Source organism: Sceloporus undulatus, chromosome 3 (genome assembly GCF_019175285.1).
Source record: "Sceloporus undulatus isolate JIND9_A2432 ecotype Alabama chromosome 3, SceUnd_v1.1, whole genome shotgun sequence".
NCBI lineage: Eukaryota > Metazoa > Chordata > Lepidosauria > Squamata > Phrynosomatidae > Sceloporus > Sceloporus undulatus.
This window is the reverse complement of record NC_056524.1, coordinates 129,019,668-129,045,678: the sequence shown is the minus strand read 5'-3', so window position 1 is coordinate 129,045,678 and position 26,011 is coordinate 129,019,668. Positions and strand designations below refer to the sequence as shown.

At 38.4% G+C, this 26,011-nt stretch overlaps 1 protein-coding gene across 1 annotated transcript in view; it reads right to left on the bottom strand.

The window, feature by feature from the left end:
- Positions 1 to 26,011, bottom strand: part of DACH1 (dachshund family transcription factor 1) — a 425,175-nt gene that overhangs the window by 23,187 nt on the left and 375,977 nt on the right. The window contains 3 exon segments of the mRNA XM_042460363.1: positions 13,729 to 13,797; positions 14,231 to 14,374; positions 17,161 to 17,308. Coding sequence (XP_042316297.1) covers positions 13,729 to 13,797; positions 14,231 to 14,374; positions 17,161 to 17,308 — 361 coding nt within the window.

Below are 26,011 nucleotides of genomic sequence, written 5' to 3'. Positions count from 1 at the left end.
ATGCAGTCCTACATGTCTATTAAGAAATAAATCTTTGTTTGCTCAGTGGAAAAAGCGTATGAGTTTTCACCCTTATACAACAATGCTATACATATTGCAAGGGAGTAGGTTCTATTGAGCTCAGTAGCACACTGCCTGAGTAGACTTATAAAGGATTATTCAGTGTGTTTCTAAAATGCAATTGATCTCTCTCTCTCTCTCTCTCTCTCTCTCTCTCTAACACACACTCTGTTTAGCCTTCCCAGGGTAGGCTTCAGTGCTGTTTATTTTCATCAAATGTAATGGCTTATATATGGCAATAATACATATCATGCTTATGCTGTCATTTAAACTGTAGCAGAAGTAGCATTATCCTATCAAAACTTTCCCTAATGCCCTCTTTTTTATTTACTAGCATAAAAGTTTTCTGTACACTGAGTTGAAACAAAGGGCCAAGTACTCAAGGAAGTAAATTTGCTGCTGCTTTATACATTTGGGCTTATTGCAAATGAGAGTAGGCAGGAATTGCACTTTTACCAATTCCTGAAAAACCTAGCCCGCTCAGATTAGGAATGAGAAAAGTCCCAGTCCCCTGTCAGGAACTACTGTAGAGGGTCAATTGGATGCAAACATTACTCTCCTAGCACGGAGGAGCACCACAGATGGGAGCTGTGACAGATGTTCCCATGTAGAAGGTGGCTGTAGGTAGAAAGTCCTGAAGAGGGGGCATTCCATTGTCAGATCAGATCAAATCAGAGATGGTTTGGTACAGGCTCCCAACCTGAGAGAAATATCTACACAGGCTCAGGTCACCGCTTATGAAGCTGTAGAGCACCCTCAGATCATAGGCATCTGTAAACCAGATGTTTAAGGATCCTAGTAGTATCATAACACTCCTTATTGCATTCTTTATTTTATTTTATTTTTGCCTGAGTCAAAACTTTCTCAAGAGTCCGGAATTTTAAATCCTTCCTTCTATGTTCAAGATTCTGAAAATAGTTCACTAATAGTTCACCTGCATTTTGCATGTTCTAATGCTGCTTTCAAGAGGCAGATGATACAGTGTTTTAGGTGTTGGACTCTGGAGACCAAGGTTTGATTCCCTGCTTGGCTATGGAAACCCACTGTGTGACCTTAGTGAGTCACACACTCTCAACCCCAGAAAACCCTGTGATAGGGTTGCCTTAGGGTTACCATAAGTCAGAAATCTGAACAGTAAGCTGTCAGAACGGGGTGGGGGGGGGGGAGAAGGCCTTTTGGCCATTACAGATAGGGCGCTTGACTGTGTGGCAAACCCTTTCAGTGTTACTCAGAAATAACACTTTGCTTTGTATTGAGCTGCAAAACTCACACCTTCCTACTAACAGGAGTTTGGGAACCATGCATTTCTCCAGATGTGGTTAGACAACAACTCACAGCAAACCCAGTCAGTATAATCCATGGTAACAAACACAAGGAATCCAACAATTTAATAGCTATCTCTGCTCTAAAGACTAACCCAAGTAGTTGGTACTCCCAGGATTTCAGCTAAAATCAGCCCAATAGTAGACTATTCAACTTACTTGAAAGAACATCAACATTAGCAGAACAACAAAGTAAAATAAAGCAGAACACCCTTTCAAAAACAAAGAGGGCAAGCCCCCTGAAAGAGTTCAATGAGTACTGAACATGCTGAGTAGCCATGGAGTATAGAATGAAAGTTGGAAAAGAACAATGAAATATGGGGAAAGGTTGGAACAGAATGACGAGGATAACTGACTGGAGCTTTGAACATGCACACTACTTATACGGATGAGAATATACTGTACTGCCTTATTGCTGGTCCCAGAAATCCTTTAATAAAGAAGGCATAGCATTCTGTTTGTTTAAATGGAAAGGTCATGATATCTTGGCGTTAGAATGATAAGGGGTTTATCAGGAAGTGAGGCAACAGTAAAGTGTTTGGAGCGTGGGACCAGAGCTCTCTGACAGAGGAGGCTAAACGTCTCACAAAACTGCAATGCCCAGAATTCCTTAGTATTGAGCCATGGAAGTTAAAAGTAGTGTCAAACTGAATGCAGCCACAGTGATCATGTACATGAGGTACAAACAAGAAAATAATCTGCAAGCCCTCTCTTGTTTGGAAATAGATGTCTGGCTGTGGAAAAGATATGCAAATAACTTTTTATGAATTATATAACACACGTCTTAACTACAATATTTTTTTTCTTGTGAAGTACTGAACATTTGCATTGACCGTGAACATCCAACTTAATGTTTTTTAGACTTTGGAATTCATTTTTGTGCATGGGTTATTTTACAACTTTTTAGAATATCATGTTTGAGAAGAGCTTTCAACTGATTAATCATTTATTTTGTAGAAAGGGCAATGGGAAAGTATCTTCTTTCACACACCTCTGAGAAGGTATGTTGTAAAACAAGATGGGAACTGCAGAATGCAGCCACTTCTTTTTAACTGTGAAATGTTTATGTCTGCAACTTTGAAAGAAACTCACTTTCTTCTCCCAAAAAAGAAAGTGAAATGTTTAAGTTAGTGCTTTGATTCTGCCTCTGGCTTTGCTTTCCTAGGTGATAAATAGAATGACTGTCTAGTTTAAAGGTTTAGCTAACAATGACCTATGAACACTATGAAACAATAGCCTATTTATAGGTTACTCCCAGCAATCAATACTACCTTTTGTTTAACTTAATCAAAGTTGTCTTTAATTGATTAGCTTGAGCTGAAAAGCTGCCAAAATACAGAGTGGTGTGCCAGGAGACAGGAAACAAATTTATTATTGTTTAGTTTTTGTGCTCTGCAGTATAATTCCACTGTTTATCCTTAGTTAAGAGGAAAAGGCTGTATGTAAGGTAAAGGACATAATTACCGCATGTTTTCCTAGTGATGATTTGGGCCTCAATTATATATGACAGACAAATCAGGGAAATGTTCTCGAGGCCATAAACTGTACTAGTAGCTTTTCTTCTCTTTCTATACCTAATGTTTCAATGATAACTGAAACAAGCATCTGCTAAATGCAATAATTTGCATTCAACTGCAGAATGGGAAACTTAGTACCACCTTGGTTTTAATTTGCAAGACTGAAACATGAAATCTCATGAGCTGCCAAATGTTTAGTATTGTCAAATACTAAACATTAAAGTCAAGTGTTGAAATCATATTATCTGTGCAGATAATCTCAAAAATGTTCTTACACATTGTTGATGGAATTGTTTTCATACCATATTTATGTTTAATTGTTGCTGTTATTGTGTACCTTCAAGTACTTTCCTACTCTAGGGTGATCCTGTTACAGTGGTACCTCGGGATACGAAATACCCAGGTTACGAAATTTTCGGGATACGAAAAAATCCCATAGGGAATCATTGTTCCGGGTTACGAATGTTTTTTCGGGTTACGAAAAAACTTTTGGTGCTTTTTTCGGCTTTTTCGCACGGAATCGCGGCTTTTCCCCATTAGCGCCTATGGCAATTCGGCTTACGAAGGCTTTTCGGGTTACGAACGGTGCCACGGAACGAATTAATTTCGTAACCCGAGGCACCACTGTACTGGATTTACACAGCCAGGTTTGTTCATAGGGGGTTTGCCTTTCCCTTCCTCTGAGGCTGAGACTTGCTCAAGTTAACCCATTCAATAGTTGAACGGGGAGTTTCACCCTGCTCTCCGGAGTTGTAGTCCAACACCCAAACCACTACATCAAGCTAGCAGTGCAGGAAGTATTTAGGTGACATGGTCTAAGTAAGAACAAAGCAGATGCCAATTGATATCAAATTCATTGGAAACACTGTATATTAGTGTGAACTAAGTGGATATAAAATACAGCACATATCCTTTGTAAAAGAATAAAAGATTATTTGACATGGACTTGCTGTGATAGATGACAGCTTGCAGCTTTCTTCTAGAGTGCAAACAACAAAGTATATGTTCCAGGGAGCCAATGGAAGTTACTTGTATTTCTTGGTTTCAACAGCAGATTTTATTTTCTTACTACACAAAATAGGTCCAGCTACACATTAGAACACCACCTGTTCAACAGATATCAAGTAATAAATCATGTCCAGTTCTTCCTCCCTCCACCAACTCACACACATGTGACGGTTTAAGGTGGGAGTAGCTTGGATTTTTGTTACTGTAGCATAAACAGTAACTGGTCCTGTAGCAGCAAGTAACTTCTCACATGGGTGGACTAGTCTAAGACTTAAAACATAAGGCCTAAGTGGTGTTGTGTGCCGTCAAGTTGTTTTTGATTTATGGCAATCCTAAGGTTAACCTGTCATGGGTTTTCCTGGCAAGACTTGTTCAGAGGGAGCTTGTCTTTGCCACCCTCTGAGGCTGAGAGAGTGTGACCTGCACCAGATCTTTATTGGTTTTCAAAGAGATAGCCATAGAAGTAGCAGTATGAAAAGGAAAGGGAGACAGTGGATTCTATCAGAACCTTTAAAATTAATTTATTCATTCTAGCATGAGTTCTTTGTGTATATCAATCCACTTAGTGAGACGCACAGGTTTATCAGGTGAATTAAGGGACAGGGCTGCTGTCCCTTTAATGGTTGTGTAGAAGAAGGAATTTCAGCAGGTGCTTTTTGTCATACAAGCAATACCAATTGAATACCTCCTTTCACTGAAAAACAATGGTAACTACCAGGAGAGTTACTTTTTATCTCATCTACATTTGATGGACTTACAAATCTTTTTGTTCCTTCGACTATAATATCCTTCAAAACAGAGAGTCAGAACATTAAAAAATTGAGTTTAGAGTAATGTTTTGACCTGTGTACTCTCACCTTTCTGTGGCCAACATGATAGATCACAAGGTAACTATTCTTCTCTTTTATGAAAACTCTTACTATGCCCTGCCTTTGTCCTTTATCTTTATAGCTATATCTAGAGAGAAAGAATATGCTGTGAATCATCTTGGGGGGAAAATCATTCCTGGTAAAATTAAGAAGGCCTTTTTCATCCTGATAGTCTATGTCAGTTTCCAAATTGACACTGGAAAGTGTCTGAAATGGTCATAAAGTAACATCTCAAGATATTATTTATAATTCATACTTAAAACTATTTCAGTCAAGACTGGAATTCCCAAATGGGCTCTCAACCTGTTTCTTCACTTTAGCACTCCTATGAGAGCCAACGTGGAGCAGTGGTTTGAGTGTTGGACTAATAACAACAACAACAACAACAACAACAACAACAACAATAATAATAATAATAATAATAATAATAATAATATTTATTTGTATTCCACTTTTTCACAAAGGAATCAAAGCGGATTCCAACAGTATAAATAAAACATAAAATAATTAAAAATTATAATTAAAAAACCCCCCCAAAACACAGCCCTCCCTCTAAGCATAAAACCAGTGATCAACCCATAAAAAGAGACTAAGGTGGGTTACAGACCGCCGAAAAGTGGCGGTCTGCTGCCGCTGCCGGTTGCAGCATCCGGGAACCGCAGCAGCCAAACGGCGCGGTTCCTGGACGCTGCAAAGAAGGAGCACAAAAATTGCCAAAGTGCAAATGCCAAAGCGCGCACTCGCGGCGTCGTTTCCAGGGCGCGACATGCGGACGCAGCATGTCCGCTATGTCAAAATGGCGGCGGCCGTGTGGAACGGCCGCCGCCATTTTGTGCGGACTCAGTCTGTACTAGGGTTAGGGGCGTCTGGAAGAGACGCCCCTTTCTAACCCTAGTATGTGCTGAGCACGTACTTTCCTGCCCGTTTGTAACGGGCCTAAGACACTAGAAGACCAGGGTTCAAATCCCTATTCAATCATAGGAACTCACTGGGTTACCTTGAGTAAGTCCCACTCTCTCAAAGGCGAAATCCCTCTGAACAAATTCTGCCAAGAAAACCCTGTGATAGGTTCAGCTTAGGGTCACCATATGCCAGAAATGACTTGAAGGCACACAACAGCAGGAGCAATAAGACTTCTGCACTTTTAGCACTCCACTCAAAATATTGAATTATCTTTAGATGCTGCCTGAGAGTAGGGGTGGGCAAAGTGTTACCAGCAAGTTGCCTTCAGTTTTCAGGCCCACAAAGTGCGCCCTTGATGCCTCTGGTCCCCAGGGCCACCATTATATGTTTTAATATTTTGGAACAACTGTTTGTTCAAGAAGTAGCCAAAACTATCAAAATCTAGCCTCAGATGTGCTAGTTTAGCTACCCAGCATGACTCTCTGATCCCCTCAAATGGCAAAAATGAGCCAGAAGTATTTATGTCCCTTTTGCAATACTGAAAACATAACAGTGCAGACTGTTGAACAAAGGGAGGCAAAGGGGGCAATTTCCCTTCCTGCTTTGCAGTTGTCTTAGAGCAAATAGCTTTTGGCAATTAGTAAAACTTTCTCATTAGGCCCAAATACCCTAAAGGTACCAGATCCCATCTAATCTTGGAAGCTAAGCTGAGTCAGCTCTGGTTAGTACTTAGATGGCAGACCACCAGGGAATACCAACTGCTGGAGGGAATATTTTAGAGGAAGGAAATGGCAAAACCACTACTGAGCAATCCTTGTAGATGAAAACCCTATGAAATTTATGGGGTTGCCATATGTCGACAGGCATCTGGAAGGATTATACAAACATACACATAATTTTTCAGCCAATAGTACAAGGTCTTCATTATTTCATCTCTATGTTCCAAAGCAAGGATTTTATTACAGAAGTTTGCGTTCGTATTCGGCTACCATATGTCTGTAAGGTATCCAGAGATTTTGTGACACTAAGTGGGGTGTAAATATTCATATAAATAAATACTTTGATGTTAGTGTGTGTGTGTGTGTGTGTGTGTGTGTGTGTGTGTTTTAAAAAAGAAGGCACATATACAGGTTATTTATTCATTTACTGCACTTATATCACACCTTTGTCCCTAAATGGATCAGTTGAAAATGTCTCGCTAGTAATAGAATCTGGTGTGAATTCTCAGGCTTCAAAACTTAGTGTCAGATCTTGTCTTTGGATTGTTGTGCCTGAAGTCTCTTTAAATTTCTGATGCTGTAATTATGCGTAAGATATGAATTGTCAATTAACTTTGTTTTTGTGGCTTACCATTTGGGGATGCATGTTTACTGCTGGGGTTTAGTTGGTATGAAATGAATGTGATGATTCCCAGTTGTGAGTTCTTCAAATGGAGGGGCTGGCCTTTAAACCAAGTGATCAGTAGCCATGTCACAGAACTTACAATTTAAAAAAAAAAATTACAAAGATTCAGAGAGAGATTGGTAATAAAAGCAACTATATCTTCATGCTGATGACTACAACTCTGTGGTGCTAAGAAGGATCTTCCTGACATTGAAAAATTACAAGCTGTGTGACTTTGGTTACTTCAGCCTGATAGATTGTATGACTTTTGATGCATACTATTGTGTGAATGTACAGAATACTGACATAGTACACAATTAGTATGCATTTGCTATAAACAAGAGGTGCAGTGAGGTAATCCAAATTGAGCAGTTTGTTTTTCTTATTCCAGACAGATTTCCTATTTGTGATGATCAGTTGTCAAGTTCGTTCAGCATACTTGCTCTGTGAAAAGTTTTTTTCTTTCCTATGCTGTCAGGCATCAGGATTCAGAAGTAGAGTAAGCTTCTAAAATGAAAACATCATAGCCAGTTTATTAATAAAAAGATATTTCAGAGAGGTAAGCTTTCACGTATAAAACAAGTGTGTTGTAGAAGAATTGCACACAAACAAATGCTCATTTACTCAGACTATTATACTCATTAGACTTGTTTAATAATAGATTAAAAGGATTGCAAATCCGTTTAGAAAACAATGCAGCTCATACTTTCAGTCGAGTGGTTGCAGATTTATTTGAGCAATTCTTATGCCTGCTAACAGCAGCTCCTAGCAAAGTTTGGTTTAACCTTTAAAGCCTTCTTCACTATGGAACCTACCATGCAGTCTGTGGCTGCATCTGCACAGCAGGAATAATGCAGTTTGACACAGCTTTAACTGACATGGATCATGGCTATGTAATACTGGGATTTGTAGTTTTGTGAGATATTTAGCTTTCCTTGTGAGATATTTAGCTCTGGTGCCCAACCAAACTACAAATCCCCAAATTACATAGCATTGAGTGAAGGAAGGTTAAGTGGTTTCAAACTGCTTTATTTCAGCAGTGGCAGCAGCCACAGTCTTCTCCTTCCAGCAATAGCAGTAAAAGCAGAGTAGCCACTTCTAAATAGATTGATTTTGGAATAGAGGAAGCTGTCTTATACTGAGTCAAGAGCATCAGTATAGCCCAGTTTTGTCTACTCTGACCGGCAGAAGGTCTCCACGGTCTCAGAAAGGATTCTTTCCTGGTTTTCCTGGGAACCTCTGATTTTTCAGAGTAGTCTACTCTCTAACTAGTAACCAAGTCTAAGTCCTTTTAGCTCTTGGATCAGATCAGATCAGTGAGTTCAAGGTGCTGTGCTGTTCACTTAATTTGGGCACACTAATGTCTGCATAGAATCAGAATGTACATTGTTTAAAAAAACACCCCTGAATTCCAGTCTATGAGTTGTATCTCTCCACTCTACATTAGTATCATACATCTTTATAATAACGACACCCATATTCCTCTTGAAGACTGCACCAAAGAAAAGAAAGTTACAATTTGTATTTTGAAATGTCTTGATGGTTTGGCCAAACTCAGAAATATAATAGTGATTCACAAATGATGTGACCTAAAATTTCTCCAGTCCCAAATAGTCCTAAAAGGGTTTAAACTGTGGTCTAAATAGCTCCAATTCTGTGAAGTCGAAGGCTTTCATGGCTGGCATCTATAGTTTTCTTTGGGTTTTTCAGGTTGGGTAGCTGCATTCTGGAAGAATTTATTCCTGACGATCCACCTGCAACTGTGGAATACATCTTCAGAGGGTGGTGGCATGAAAGTGTGTGGAGTATGTATAACTGTGGGAACCTTATTTGGGAGGAAGTCGTTTACATGTTAATGTTTGCGTTAGTTTGTGTGTTGTACTATGTTGAATGGTGCAACTTGGAAGTGTGTTGTGCAGAGGATATGCAAGGGGATTTGTATCTACAGTAGTCTCTCCATATCTGTGGACTTGCCATCTGTGGATTCCAGCACCTGCTGATGGCAAGCCCACATGGGGGAGGGTGTGGCAGAGGAGGAGGACGAAGAGGAGGAAGACAATGAGGCAGTGGCAATGGTGGTAGGGGGAAGAGGAGGAGGAAGAGGATAAAAGAAGAGGCAGAGGTGGTGGCAGAAAGAGCAGGAGGAAGGAAGAGGATGCGGGAAGAGAAAGCAGCAGTGGTGGCAGCAGGTGAGGAGGAAGAGGTAGAGGAGGAGGGAGGATGAAGAAGGGGAGGTAGCAGCCAGGAAGAGGAAGGAAGGAAGAGGTAGGGGGAGGAGGAAGTGGCAGTGGTGGGGGGGTCAGGGGGAAGAGGAGGGGGAGGGGGAGGAAGGAGGTGGAAAGAAGGGGCAGCCCTCTGCTGCCCATGCAGTGAAATCTGCAAGGCGGGCTTTGGACAGTCAGGGAGGCAAAGAACCATTGTCCTCAATGGTGGCACAGCTGTGTAGCTGTGCCATCAGTGAGGACAATGGGACTTGAGTATCCATGAATTTTGGTATCTGCAGAGGGATCTGAAACAGATCTCCCTTGATTCTGAGAGCCAACTGTATTTAATTAGTACTCCATTGTCTGAGGGGAAACTCCTTGAGTCTGGGTGGTGTTCATTTGCTTGTCTTGAGTCTTGACTTTGGTGTTTTCAGGACTGGTAGCCAAACCTTGTTTACTGTCAGCATTTCTTATTTTCTTATTTCTTATTTTCCAGGTGTCTGTGGATTTCAAGAGCCTTCCTGTGCATTCTAACCCGGTAGTTGTTGGCATGGTCCAGAATTTCAAATAGTATTCTATGCCCCAGTTGTCTTATATTCTGAAACTTGCTGATTTTTCTAGCTGACCTATAAGTTTATCGCACAGGCCCTGGAATGGGCCTGTCACGTTACAAAAAGGAGCGGGATGGGAACGGTTCTAAACAGTTCTCAAAAATCAGCCCCTGGGGAACACATCCAGAACAGAATGGGAACTTACAGCGGTCGCGGCGTTCTCCTGTTCGGTAAACTGCATTCTATGCCACTTCCCATTCCCATCTCGCTCCCTTTCATAAGGTGACAGCCCTTCCAGGGCCTGTGCAATAAACTTACTAGTCTGCAGTGTCTCTCATGTTCCTTGATTCGTGTCTGAACACTACATCTGGTGGTCCCTATGTAAAGTTGTCCACAACAGCATTGTATGTGGTAAACCCCTGCAGCCATGAGGGGGTTTCTCCTGTCCTTCGCTGAGCACAGCATTTGCTGGATTTTCTTGGTCAGTGCCAAACAGCTACTGGGATACAGCAGTAGTGGGGAAGGGGTGTGAAACTGGCAGAGGATCTCTCAGAGACTATGACAGGCATCACAGCTAAAACTTGTTAATACTACTAGAAGGAGGCAATGGTAAATCTTTTACCATGAAAACCCTATGATGTCTTTTACCATGAAAACCCTATGATGAGACAATCCAAAATGAAACAAGAGATAGTGCCTGAAGATAAGACTCCATAAAACTATATAAAAGAGCTATAAGGATGACAGATTCATTTGTGGAAGAACCATATGAAGATGAACCTCATGTTTCAGAAAGTGATGGACAATCTTCACTCAGGACTCTTAGGAAAAGAATGAATACCAATAGAGCTCTTTCCACTTACAGAGACATAATCTCCCACATAAGCAAATTGATGCTCAAAATTCTACAACAAAAACTTTTACAATATATGGAGCAAGAGATACCAGATGTACAAGGTGGGTTCAGGAAAAGAAGAGGCATTAGGGATCACATTGCAAAAATAAATCCAATGATGGAAGGCACCAAAGAATGTCAGAAGAAAATCAGCCTGTTCTTGACAGATTACAGCAAAGCCTTTGACTAAAGATAATGAAAAACTATGGACCACTCTTAAAGAAATAAGTGTGCCACAATATTTGATTGTCCTGATGTAAAACCAGGACAGCAGGCTACTGTTAAGACAGAATTCTGTTTCCGTATTAGCAAGGGGGGTCAGGCAAGGCTGCATTTTATCATCCTATCTGTTTAACTTGTATACTGAACATATCATATGTAAAGCAGAAAATCAAGTCATCTGAAATATGGTGCTGGAGAAGATTTCTATGGATACCATGGACTCCTAAAAAGACAAATAACTGGGTGCTAGAAGAGATCAGGTCTGAACTCTCCCTAGAATCCAAGATGACTAAAATGAGACTCTTGTACTTTGGCCATATCATGAGAAGACATGATTCACTTGAAAAGCCAATATAAGGGGGGGGGGGGAATAACTCTGCCTGTTTATAGAATGGTGTAGATATTGCTTCTGCAACAATTCTGTAACAATGCATCTCTCTCAAACACAGTTTTTATAATACTCTATTCCTACTAGTAACATTCTGTATTGTTATATTCACATTTGACATGGGGCCATCCCTGAAAGCATCCTGTTGCAAGTAATGCAGAATGTAAGACCTCACCTATTAATAAGCAGTGGATTCAGGGAATGCACATGGACTGCACACTGAATGCACACTGGCTCAACTTGTCTACACTGGCTGGTTGCTAATGCTACTGGGCAGACATCAGTTTTACAGAAATAAGTACCCCTGAATCAGTGAATCAGCAGGATTCTCTGCTGTCACACAAACCTTTCTTCTTTAATATCTACTGATTAGAAAACAATTCCTTCATTTTGACAATCCTATCCTCGGAATCAACGTATTAATAACTCATGGTAAATAGGCATCTGTCCTAACAGCACTCTGATTTATGTATAGTTGAATAAAGCAATCATGCATACTTTTCTATCTTCCCTTCTACTAGACCCATCTAGAGGAGACATGAAGTCATTCTCTGATGTAGTCTGAGATCTCCAAAGCTTCATGCCAATGTCGAAAGAGAACTTTGATCTTTGGATACTCATCTAGTATGAAGCTCAGTGATACTACTTGTAGCAGTATGTTTTTTACATTTGTATCTCTCCCTTCTTGATTTCTCCTCAGAACACTGAGATATGGTGACCGACCAAGGATCTCCATAACTGGGTGCTTGATCTGTTTAGTTCTAGTCCAGCACTCTAACCACTTCACCACACTGTCTCTATGGTGGACTAAATGAATTTAGGATTGGGCAGTGATTACTGCACATGGCAGGGAAGAAAGAACTCAAAACTGCAGATCCAAACTGGGAGTAAATTACTTGTGACGTTTATTTATTTATTGTTTTTTAAATGGCTTGTTTAACCTAGTCACAATTATGATAAGCCAAAAACAGCATAAAGCATATTTGCCCACTGATATCCAGCATCCCAATCTGGATCCAGCATCTAGAGAACGGTGTTTGAGCATTCAAATCAGTGAAAAAGTCATCAATTGCTCTGAAATGGTGCTATTGCTTAATCTTTGTTGTGGCCAGTCATTTTTTGTAGTTTGTGTACACAACAAACAGCGTACATGAAATAATATCCAATTTATCTTTCTGTCCATTAAGCTTTCAAACAAAAATGAAGCTTCTTGGGACTGGTTTCAGTGAAATAAAAGGTAGAAGACAACAGTCGGAAAATAGGCAGGTGGTTAAATTAAGCTAAATGAAGCTGACTAGATTTTGGTACAGCTTACAGAGTCCAATCAGTGATCACTCATCACCTCACTGCTATCATGCCACTCCTGGTCTATTGAATTCACACCTCACAAAATAATTCATGGCATGCCCTGTGCTGAATTTCCTGATGTGTGAAAAGAAACTTCCTGTTCTCTTTCTATTTTTGACATATGTTTAATAAATATGCTGCTCATTATCTTTCTGAATATTTTTCTATAGGCTAATGGCAACCACAACACCTTAGAGGAGTTGGTAAACGAAATTCAATAACACACAAAAAGACAGCAAATGATACTTTTAGAGTGATTGACTTTAAAATGCAAACGAAAGGCATCTCCGAGAGATTACTTCGGCTAATCATTTTAGGCTTGTCTTTGAAGAATGTACCTTCATTTAAAATTGAAAATAAATGCTATTTTTCGCTGTTCAGTATTCATGTCAGCACATTTAGCATATCAGCTTTCACAGATAGTATAAACTAAACACAACCTTGGAAATGTGCACTTTATTAATACTTCACTGTTTACTATCTTTGTATCTAGCTACCCATCTATTCAAAAATACATAATGAGTTATGTATATATTTTGCAAATATATGTGCACTTATAAACCAGTTATGGATATGTACTAATTAATTAAATGATACTCAGGAATGTTTACCTAGATTCAGGGGCACAGTTTGAAATATGAATACATAGCTTTATGTACTTGACTTTGCTTCTTGAAAACATATGCCTTGAAATAGTTGGAAGTAATTTACCAATTATTCTGATGCAAAGTTTGAAAAAACATTCTTTTTTCTATGAATTAGACTGCAGTCACTATACGCACATTCATCTTAGGCACACTGGAAGCAGTTCTGCATTGTCTCAAATTAATTATTCCTCTTTAATTGCATTATCTAAACAGAAATGACCCGCTAATTTAAAGGAAATCTATCAGCGCAAAATGAATTCTCTCTTATAAAAAAATGCCAGATGAACTTGACCTTGTATGAACTTGTTTTGATGTGGCCCAGATGGTAGGCTGCATGCTTGAATAGCAGGCTAAAGCAGAGGAAAAACTAATATAGTAAGATCTAGATTTATAGCCTTTTGCAAATTCCTACCTTGTATTGTCCTTTCAGCATCTGTTCTGCCCCCACTGCGGTCAGCTTCTATCTCTGGGGTCAGAGAGTCTGAAAGCGCAAAAAGGTAAGGCTGACACATATTTCATTTCAGTCTTAAAGCCTCCTTTTTACAACCTGTTACTTCAGTCCTGAATTACAATACAATCAACCTTTAGCCTGTTTTTAATGTTGAACAATGACTAGGTGCCAGTGCAATAATTTTTCGAGGACCAAGATTAATGAGAAATAGATGTTTAAGTAAGATTCAAAACAGAGTGTTGGCACTTCTAAGCCAATAACTTAATAAAATTGGTTGGTTTACATTTCCCCCTTCACAAGGATACAGACAGATATCAAAGTTACAATACAGAGGGGGGAATGCTCATTTTTCTCAACTGCAGTAGGAGGAACCAACCAAGGCCTATTTTCCTAACTGGATCCTTTTTCTCACACCAGGTGAACCATTTAGTAATCATACAAATGCAAAAAGATGACTTCTTACCATTTAGGACCCTGAGATTATCTGTGGAAGCTGCCTGTTTCAGTGTCTGTTCTGCTTGTTCTCGCCGCTTTGTCTCAAATTCAAGTGCTTCCTGCAATTTCCTCTTGGCTTTCTTTTCCTTCTTTAACCTTTTCTGAATTATTGCTGTTGTGGGGGGAAGAAAACCAATTCAAGTTCAACCCCAAAACCTTGGCTCTAACAGTTTATTTATTTTAGATTCTTTAAAATGTTGCCATGGCAATATTTAATGTAAAATCCTACATATGTGCTCACTATTTATTTACATCAAACCAGATTAAATTTCATGGCCCAGTCTTAGAATTTTCTACACCAGTAAAATGACTAAAATAAGGTGTGTCTACCCCTGTTCATATGAAGCAGTTCATTCTGCTGTTGTTTATGTATCTTCCTGTAAGTCCCAACTCTTCAAGTTCTGGGTCTGTGACTTTAAAGAAATTTTAATAAATAAGAAAGAAACATTTCATTTGAAATGTACATATATTATTCACAACAGTGTATTAATTTCCAAACTCTGCATGGTGTCATCATATATGACCACTCCCCTGTATACAAATATATCACTTACATATGTCTGCCATTTTGTTCTCTAAGTATACTCATTCTCAGCATGTTAACAATATCTGAAATGAATACCACTTTCTGGTTCTTTTCTACCCCACAAGGTGGAGTTGGCAATGTACTACTCCATCTGTGAGCTTAAACTAAGGTGAGAGACAGCTTCACTCCTCAAAACAGTGTTGTCCATTGTGGATCTGCATAAACTATTAGAGTAAACAAACCTGTGCAATCTTTCAGAAATTCCTCTCAAGCTGTAACATGTTTGTATTTCTTCCAAGGTGCCCAATCCTATTAACTTTCCACTTTCCACTTTCATTCTCCTTTTCTTTGGCACACATCATTTGCTACCTTTCTTGCCCTTTACTGCCCTCCTTATAGCGTGTTGAAGGAGAGTGTACATCATACTGACATCTACAGCAGGACAATGCTCATTGTCAAGTCAAACATCAGACAGATGTATGATTGTACAGAAATGGGATATAATTTATAAAACAGGGGCGTTTCTCATAGAGGTACAGAGGTCTTCAAGGTGGAGAACCAATTTTAAGAAGATTCGTACAAAACAAAAAGATTCAATTGCTACTGGGCCTGCTAGAGTCCTCATACCACTTAAGAACTGATTTCTTGCTGCATCTTAGTTGAGAGTTAGATGGTTCTTGAGCAGCTTTATGGTTTTAATGTTTTATTATAACCACACTGTAAACAACTTTAATGAACAAGAAGAATGTACAAGCAGCCTTCTGAATTATGTGTGTGCTGCAGCTTATCTTTTGTAGGCAAGACTGTGGATTGCAGAGCTAAGGGAAGCAATGCTTTGCTATACACCTGCCCAGTTAAGAAAGATGACATTACTTTTACTACAATCATATCAGCCTCTACAGTCAAAGCAGTCTCTAATTAGAGGATAGAAATGGAAATCAAAGGGAACGAGGGAAGTAAACATGTCATGTAGCATAGCTCATAAGAACTATAGTGTACATATGCCCCCATAGAAGGTTCTTGTGCTATTCAGAGCATACAAAGTTTTACAACTAGTTCATTAGCTCATTTGTTCACCTATAATCCTGACACATCAGTCCTAAACACATTTCCTGGAAGTAAGTTTCACTGATCAGTATAATGATACTAGGATGTCAAAAGACAATCTTTCTTTTAAATTGGACATTCTTGTTTGTTTTTTGTTTCTCACCATATTTTTCTCATACTTTGGGTTGCAGCTTTAATGTTAATTTAAGAGGAAACAAACCTTACTTTTGGGTGCACTAAGAATATGCACTTGATTATGTTAGCAATAATCACAACTTGAACAAGGGCAGGGGCATATAAAAAGTCTATCCCAATATCTCCCTTCCCCTTGAGACTGGTGATTTTTGAGGATTGACACAAAACATTTTATTTGTACTTTGCTACCAGGATGCAACAGCCATGCACAGGAAGGAACATTTACCACCTGGCAATGTGTGTTTCCCTAGCTGTGCTATTTCTTCCAGCCCAAAAGTTTTGGTAGCACACATATGGAAGGAACAGAATAGGGTCCTGATTTGGTCAGCCATGTTGTAGGAAGGCCTCTACTCCCTGTGAGTGCCTGCTGATGTCATCAGATGTGAAAAAGTCTAACAAATCCATATTTAACCTAGACAGAATGATTCATTTTCACTGAAAATCTGGATAATCCAGTTGTATTTATCATCATCATCATCATCATCATCATCATCATCATCATCAAGTACAAATCTTCCCAGGGAGGTCAATCTACCCATCTTTCACATTATGTAGATTACATAGTCCCACTTGTGGAGTCATGATTCCAAACTAAAATTATTTCTCTACTGACCAGGTGCCAAATCCTAAAATACAATAATAAAATTTAATAAAATGTAAGAATGGAATAAAAAGAATGCCTTTTTAAAGAAAGGGCTACGGTTTATTAAAAACTGTGTCCTACATCCAATACAGTTTCTCTGTATAATGTTTGAAATGTGGAGAACTCCTTAGGATCTTAGTACAGCAAATCAAGAAGATTGTGTGAAGAATAAGGGAGATTCTAAATTCAACTAGATTCTAAACTGACTGCATAACAACACAAAGGTGATGTAACTTCCCATATAAAACCCTTATAGTAACTAAAAGAAACTAGTTTATACAATTTGAAACTACACTGTATTCCAGCTCACTGTTCTTAAATAAAGAGAAGAAGGCTACAATCTTATATCCACTTACCTGTGAATACATATTTGTGAGCAGACATGTTTCACTGTACAGTGTTTTGGTTTGAGTAAGATGATGCATGTGACATGTTCTGAACATTCAAGCAGCAACCGTACAAAGGTTTATTTCTGTATTTTCATTACCTCTGTTCTTCTGTTCCACGGCCAATTGTTTTTCAAGTGTTTCCCTCAGTTCTCGTTCCCTGAACAGCTCCATTTTGAGTTCTGTCTTTTCCAGTTGAACCTGCTTTTCTTGAGCTCTGGCATTGTCTATGGCGACCTTTAACAGGCCCTGTTTGAAGATAAAGATTAACAGGGTAATCTTCTGAATTATGAAACAATCAAATCAGTGCATGTTAACCTTATGAAATCCTAAGAGTAACTTGTAACTGGGTTACAGACATGAATGTTCATAAAACAATTTATAGTCATCTTTTTTTATGGTGATGGAACTGAGAGAAAGAAACATAGATACAGGTAACATTAACTGTGCTTAGTTGGAATTTTATTAGCCCTAACAAATTTTCAGTGCAACAAGCTAGCTAGATCCAATTCAGTCTGAAAATCCCAGTTCTTAAAAAGAAATCTAGAAATAAAAACTGTTTCATTTTAAATGGTAAGGTAGGGCAGGAAAAAGATGTATCATAAACAGAAAAGAGCAGCATATTGCTCAACAATGGTGGTAGTAACTGGAACCTACTCTGATCCTGTTAGCACCCAGATCTGGTTTGGTCACTGAAGTGAAGACAGAGGTAACTAACACATGAAAGCTCCTTAGGCTGACTGGAGCTCTTGTCTATAGATGAACCCACTGAATGAAACTGGGCATGCATTTGGTGCTCTCATGCATGTCCACCAGACTCACTGATCTGGGTGTACAGAGTTGAAATTATATAGGAGACAGCAGATTATACTTTATGTCTTCTTTATACAAGCACCATTTTGCTGTAATTACTGAGAGATCACTAAATGAGCACCAACTAGAGGCAGCAAAGGCAAACATTATTCTTTCTCACATATACTTGTTATTGATAAATTGTTACGAGCCATGGGATCCCTTGCAAAACTATGATACTAGACCAAAAGCCACCAATTGTCTCCCAAGCTTTCCATAAAGTGAATCCCAATAGTCAATCTTTTGTTTTTAGTCACATAATTCAGATCTCAAAATTATATGAAATTGAGGATTAAGTAATTAAAGAGAATGGCATATTTTGCATAATTGCCTCAAAAATATAGTATTTGATATGGCTAACTGGTAGAAAGTGAAAGATTCACTTTGTTGTCATGAATATTTTACACCAATTCATAATTTTCTCAGAAATAATGCAGGGAGCATATAAAGAAAGTCCTACATAATTACAGAAATAATATAGAAAAAAATGACAAAAATTGTAAAATTATAATGCAATTTTTTCCAACTATACAACTGATAATTTTACAGAAATACCTTATAGGTTTAAAAACAAATTTTAAATAGAACATACGTTTGACTTCATTGGAAATTAAAATGAGACAGTAGCTGTTGTAGTGAATGTTGCTTCTGTATGAAGACACCTTATTCTTCACTATATAGCTGGAATCCTGTTGGGTAGTCTCAACCAGAATAGACCAATTCAATCAGTTGTTGAATGGTGAGTCAAGAGAAAAGTAAACTCCAATGATACAATGGTTCTACTCTAGTTAGGACTAGGAAAAGAATTCAGGCCTATATATACATCCCTGTATGCATCATCACTGGACAAATTGCATGTAGCTTCCCTTTCTCACATCGTGAGTAAATGAGACTTTACTTTTTCTGCTTTTAACATAATCCAGAAATAGAGATTACCCCAGGTTAAATGCCACAATCGTTGAATGTGATACCCTAGTTCTTCAGATAAACTCTAAAGTCACAGTTCCAAACAATGTGGTATTATAACAACAGCAACAACAACAAAACGTCCCTTGTGGCAAAGTGTCAAGAAAATGTTCAAGCTCCCAGGCAGATCTCCTTTACATTTTGACGATCCCTTCTTGTTGAACAATAAAAACAGGCTGCTATGGCAACTGCCATCTTTACTCAATCAGCAACATTCATGTACATGTTTCTTCTTCATCAGGAACTAACAATTAGTAACAAATGAAAGAGATCATTACATCAAGTGCCCTTTTAGATCACCCCAATTAAAACTTTAGTTTAGCTGTATTTTAATTCTAACATACCAAATTCTAATTTTCTGCTCTGATTGCTCTTGTTGACTTATCTTTGAAAGATGTACTCGCAGTGCAAAGCCCAGAGATTTATTTAGCAAGATGCCAATGTTGGCACCACTTAACGTGTTGATTGGTTGTATTATCAGTAGCAATGGAAAATAAATTAGTATTAAACTATTATTGTCCTTGGCTGACAAAACACAATATTTTGCTGTTCTTTAAATATGAAACAATCATGGATAAACATGGAGAATAATGCTAAACTGCAACACTGATGGGTGTAATTTTATGTTAAGCACCTTTGCAAAGTGTGAAGCTGATAAGAGCATGTTACATTTTCATTGGGCTCCAGCACCACATCTTCTTCTCCATCCTATTCCCCTAACATATTTTTGAAACTCTTTCTTCTAATGTTGCTAATGGTAATGCAGTCTACTGCTGCTCATTATGTCTGAAAAATATTAGCATTTTTGGCTCTGAAACCCACTGGGGACTACTTATAACCTATGGAAAATGAACTTTCATTTTTAGAAGTTATATCAAGCACATCAGCAGGGCAGCCAACACAGGCAAAATTTTACACTTGGAGCCAAATTGATGCCAATGCAAAACTGTTACTGCTGCCAATGAAAATCCTAATGTGATGTACTTGGAAAGAATAGGCACTAGCCGACATTCCATGTAGAAGCATCTGAGGAAAGGCAAATAACGAAACAGCGAAGACCCTCATATGCCTTTGAGCCATCAACAAATAATATTAAGTGCAAAGCTGAATGGATTTGTGTGAATTCTCTGTAGTATCATCTCTAATAGATTTCACAAAATAATGGCATGTCAGGTTTGCCACTGCTATGGCTAAATTCTCCTCTGTGATATTAAATCTATACATTGGCAAACAATTTAAAATACAGTACAAACCTTGGAATGTAACATTATGGACAGTTATGTTGCTTAACTCTCCTTGACTTCAAGAGAATTTACACAATATACCATAATTGTGTGCAGGATTATTGCCCAGAACAGTAATATGGGGAGGGTTTTTTCCTATTGAGAAAGTCATTTACAGTGGAAGTTGCCCAATGATAATTTAAATGAAAATAGTCAGCTTTCTTTTAAAGCAATAAGGCTGTATCATATAAACTAATTATTCTTCTTTAAAACACTTTTAATCAACGTTTGATCACGACCTGAAGAACGTTTATGGATATGTAATATATTGCTATGACTAATCCACACTTTATTGACTTCAGCAGACAAGTTTTTGTTTTGTTTTTTCCTGGAAGAACAACAAAGAATCTTGTTTAGAGTCTAACAAGTTCTATTTGGCATAAGGTTTTGTGGACTCCAGCCCACTCCATCCAAAGCATGATCTCATCATACATCATGCATCTGGTGAAGTGGGCTAGAGTCCACAAAAATTTATGCCAAATAGAATTTGAAGATGCCACAAGATGCTGACTAATTTTGAGGCAACAAATTAACATAGCTAATTCTTGGGTTCTTTCTGGAATACAACCTTCAGATTCTACTTTCAAGCAACAAGGTTGGATGATTTCACCACTGTAACTGGAATTATAGCTGCCATGTGATTCAATTGCTGTCACTTGCTATACAGTCTTGAAACTGATGTTGTTCTATTGTGTTTTGCCATGCCCTCATAGGTAGTTCACACAGTGGTAGAGAACATGACAATGATATCCTATAACAGCCTTTTTATGGCATGAATATTCTTTGTCCCAAAATGATCCAAACAGTATTCTACCAGCAAAAAAAGATTAAGGGTTTATACCATTTGCAGACTGTGCAAGTCTGGCACAAACATTTTATTTTAGCCTGAGATTTCTTCTCTTCCCATCTCCAGTTAGAAATGCACTGTGGAGTGAGACTTTTATAACAGTGTTGAGAGTTCTGGAATTAAGCACTTGCTTTGGAAGTAGTAATTGTTTTTGGCAGTACGGGAAAAAAGATGTAGTGAATGACTGTAGCACTGACAACAAATTGCTCCAAGCTGGAAAGAGCATGTGTTACAGTTGTGTGTAGTGTATCATCCTAAGGGGGAAATTGAAGAATGTTCAAGAGAAATAGTAATACAATGCCATAGCCACTGTTGCCTTTTTATTTTGTTTTGGGACAGGTCAGCAGTACTGACACAGTTCTTTCTCCAGCCATGCAGATGTTCCCAAGCCTTCTTGACTATTTCTATAGGTAATGTATGAAGATGCAATCAACAATTCTGAGTCCAATCCTGAGGATGGAAGAATGAGGTTGATACATTCCCCTCTGTCTCATTCTCGTATTCTTCCTGAACTGATCTTCTTGAAGATACTGGCTTGGGGTGGAGACACTTTGTCATCATCTCAGAGATTTTGAGTAAGATTGCTGTAATGGGTGTGAAGATAAAGTATCTTTACTTCAGTAGGATCCCAGCCATCCTACTGATAGTTGCTAACCTCAAATCCACATATTCCACAGCAATCAGGACAGTTCTTTTCCATGCCACCATTAGCAGTGATCCAAATGCATGGAAATGCAGTGGACAGGGATGGTTCTCTCCATACAGACTATTAACTGATTCCTGCCAGTAGACTGCTGTTGGGAGGAGCTGGAGGAAGCTCACTTCATCTTGTACATAGAGCATGTAAGGATGTCTACATCCATACCTTCTTGGGTTGTGGCATGCCACAACTAAATGCATCAGCCTTTGGTACAGAGAGCATCCACTGGTGGCCAGTGGACACTTGACTTTCAGAATTGATGCACTTGACTTTCAGAATTGAGACCAACCAACTCATAGTAATGCTTGTGGAGTCAAGGACAGATGGCCACCGGTGCCACCTGGAGACTGCAAACTATACTGTTAGCTAGTGGTGGGGGTGGGATAGAGAGAAGAATCTAAAGAGTGTATTTCCTGTGTACTTAGGGCAGATGGTAAAATAACACCCTTCTTCAGTATATGACAGGGGCATTACATGGCTGTGTTATGACCCTTGGAAAGCAGTGAAAAACAAATCCCTCATTTCCCTGTACCTATGTATGTTATGAACAGATCATGCTCCTAAAAGCATGATCTACAATGTAGCTGCATCTCCTACTGCCACCTCGCACCGAATCCATATGGTCTTCTACCAAACAGATGAAAACTGCTCCAAATTTTTTAGCTTTAAAGAGGAGGGGAGTTATACACCTTGGTTTAACATGATTTGAGCTTAAAAGTAAATATATGAAGTTGTAGATGTAGTTAGTGTATGTGCTTAACATACATATACAAAGAGTTGTCTCCACTTTGCCTATTTGAGTGAAGATCTGCACCAAAGTTTCTCCTTTAACTGCACCAGGTAGCTTTGAAGAAAATGTCTTATCGGGCTGCTGCCACACTGCAGAATTAATGCAGTCTGATATCACTTTAACCGTCATGGCTCTACCCTACTGGGATTTGTAGTTTGTTGTGGCACCAGAGTTCTTTGACAGAGAAGGCTAAATATCTCATAAAACTACAAATCCTAGAATTCCATATCATTAAGTCATGGTCATTAAAGCAGTATCAAAATGCATTTATTATGCAGTCCAGATGCAGTCTTGGTGGTATCTTCTAAGTAGATTGTTCCCTCAAGGAGGCTTGACCAGTGCCTTATTTCATGTCAGTTCAGCCTCACCCAGGCAAAAGACCTTTTAAAAAGTTCCAGGATATTGTTTTTATCCATGCTGCACATTCTTCTCTTGCTTTGAAATTTGTTTCATCTATGTGGATTGCTTTTATGCTGCTCTTCAAAATTATTTTGCTTATTTATTTTATGTCCTCCGTCCAATAAGAAAGTGCTCAGTCCCCAGCTCCACCCCTGCCGGCAACTCTTGTCATTTGAAATGAGACATGTGGCTGTAAGAGGAACAACCTTTCTGGATGCCACCCCTCTCTTCTGGAATCTGCATCTCAGACCAGCCTGGCTATGCTAATTTCTTTTTTTAGATTTTAAATGAAAGCACTCTTTTAATGAATTTCTCTAGGTGAACCTCTGAAATATTTTCCCAGAGCTGTCATTGTTCTAAGTATTATTTGCTACTGTTTTTTCTTTCCTTTTTCTATCAGTTATTGTAAATTGACTAGGTAATCTGGAAGATTGGTTTAGAAATGCTGTCAAATAAATAAAGACATATATTACTTACATGGCTGTTGTTGTGTGCCTTCAAGTCATATCTGACTTATAGTGACCCTATCACAGGGTTTCCTTGGCAAGGTTCTCCAGAAGGATTTTGCCATTGACAACCCCTGAGTCAGAGGGAGTATGATCTGCCCAGGGTTGTATGGCTGGGTGGGGATTCAAATCCTGGTTTCCAAAGTCTTAGTCATACATACATATAAAAACATTCTAATTTAGATTTTCTTTTGGTAAACTACCAATTGTACAGTACAACTAAGAGCATTCCCTGTTTCACAGGTATCCCTGGGAAAATGTATGTTTATTCATTATTTTAAGCACTGTAGGAAATGCTGGACAGAGCCCGTGTGGTGTAGTGGTTTAATAATAATAATAATTTTTAAATTTATATTCCCCGCCTCTCCCTGCAGATCGAGATGGGATTACAACAGATAAAATTGAACAATACAGTTACAAAATGTCAATAAAAGCACACTAAAATACATGCACAGTCATTAAAATAGCCAAATCGTCCTCTGTTTCTGTACTATTGAATCAAGCAGGGAAGATTCTTGAAAATCAGTTATAGAAGATCAGATGGGTAGGCCCGCCGGAAGTTTGAGTGCTGGATTATAATTTTAAAGACCAGAGTTCAAATCCTCACTCAGCCATGGAAACCCAGTGGGTAGCTTTGGGCCTAAAAAGACTCTTGCTCAAAATAAGCCTCACACTCTTGCCCAAAATAAGGCTCAGAGGAAAACAAAGGAAAAATCCCTCTTAAAAAATCTTGCCAAGAAAACCCTGTGGTAGGTTTGACTTTGGGTTGCCATACATTGGAAACAACTTGAAGATGCATAACAATAACAACAATAACAACAACAAGGAATGCTATGGATTATTGTGGATTGCCTATTTTCTATTTATTTTGGATTACCTGTTTATAATCATAGCAGTGAGTATTTTGAACTGTTTGTTCACTCCCTGTTTAAAGTGATCAGTAACTCAAAAATCATTTGATATTCTGATGTTTTAATTGCACGACTCCAACACAGATATTTTATATACCCACCATCATAAATAGAAGCAGCAAGATTGCTCTTCCCAACTACTTGTAACTTTCCACTCTCATTAGCATTCTAGTGAAGAGAATGTCATTCTCATAAATGTTTGCAGAAGACAGATAAAAAAAGGTGGTGAATACTGTCGGTGCTAAATTGCAGCTTTTGTTTGATCTAATGCTTGCAAATTATTTTGCAATATTCATATCTTATTTCAGTACAGGAAACTCCCAAGTGCAAAAGCAATCATTGTTTTGTTTTTATACATGATGTCATCTTAAGGACTCCTTCTAAACTGTAGCATAGTAGCATCCATTTTGTTCTTAAATCAAATATATCTCTATTTTAAAGTATTTGGAGATGTATTTTTTATTTCTAGTTCATCTGATGCATTTTTTAAAAAAACCAAAAGGCTTTGTTTATAACATCAAAAGGCTTGAAATGTATAATAGTGAATTTGAAAAACAGCATTCCATTTTTTTAGTTCATGAATTATATAATACAACAGTATTAATCAATTTAAATAAATTTCCAGATTGTAAATGCATTTTAATCTGTCAAGTGAAGTGAAAAATAATGTACAATGTACACACTGTATAAGACCTTTATAGAGTTAAAAGAAAACACTATCTCTTAACATCTTTTTCATATCCTGTTAAAATGATGCTTCAGAATTAAGGCTATTCAATGATGATACACTAACTCTGTGACAGGATTATACCTAGAACTGGGAATGAAATAGTGATTGTCATTGTTTCCCCAGAAACTCATGTCAGAGCAACAGTTGCTCAGCGTATTGCATATCTATGGTGGAAAATAGCACCCATGAGTTAGTGATTCCAGGGGCTACTCCCCAGATGGAAGAATTGGCTTTAGTTTGTCCCCATTGAAAAATTTCTGAAATATCTCTATCTTAGTATGGCAAAGCTAGGAATGAATTTCAACTCAGTCCTTTTTATGTTGCATCAGACAACAGATGAGAACACACATGCTATTGTTTTATTTTGCCCTTCTAAATGACTTTTTTAAAGTTTTAATGCACATTTTGCATTGTTTTAAAGTTATTGATTCTTTAATTATATCTTTATTGATAATCCTATGCATATTTTTATACTGCATTTGCTTTCAATTTTAAGTCACCTTACATTCTAGTTCCCAGAAAGCAGTCTGGATATAAATATAGTGAATGAACAAATGATGGATTTTTTCGTCCACACAAATGAGTTGCTTCTACACAGAAAATTAACATGCCATGGAGAAGGCCATGGTTTGTCCTCTACAATACCATGGTCCCTTTCACACTACACAGTTATAGTGCTATTATTACACTTTAATGGTCATGGCTGCATCCTGAGATTTGTAGTTTAAGGAAGCAACAGAAGAGTCCTGTGGCTAACAATTCTGAACACCCCTTCCTAAGCTGCAAATCCCAGGATTCCATAGGATGAAACTATGGCGTTGGACAGACGGACCCAAAGCATCGTGCCGCCGCCGCTTCTAGGGTTAGGTACTGCGCACCAACCGCATGGTCCCTAACCCTAGCACAGAGTGGCAACGGACTAATGACGGCATCTTGTGTACACAGGCGCCACCATTTTGACATAAGCA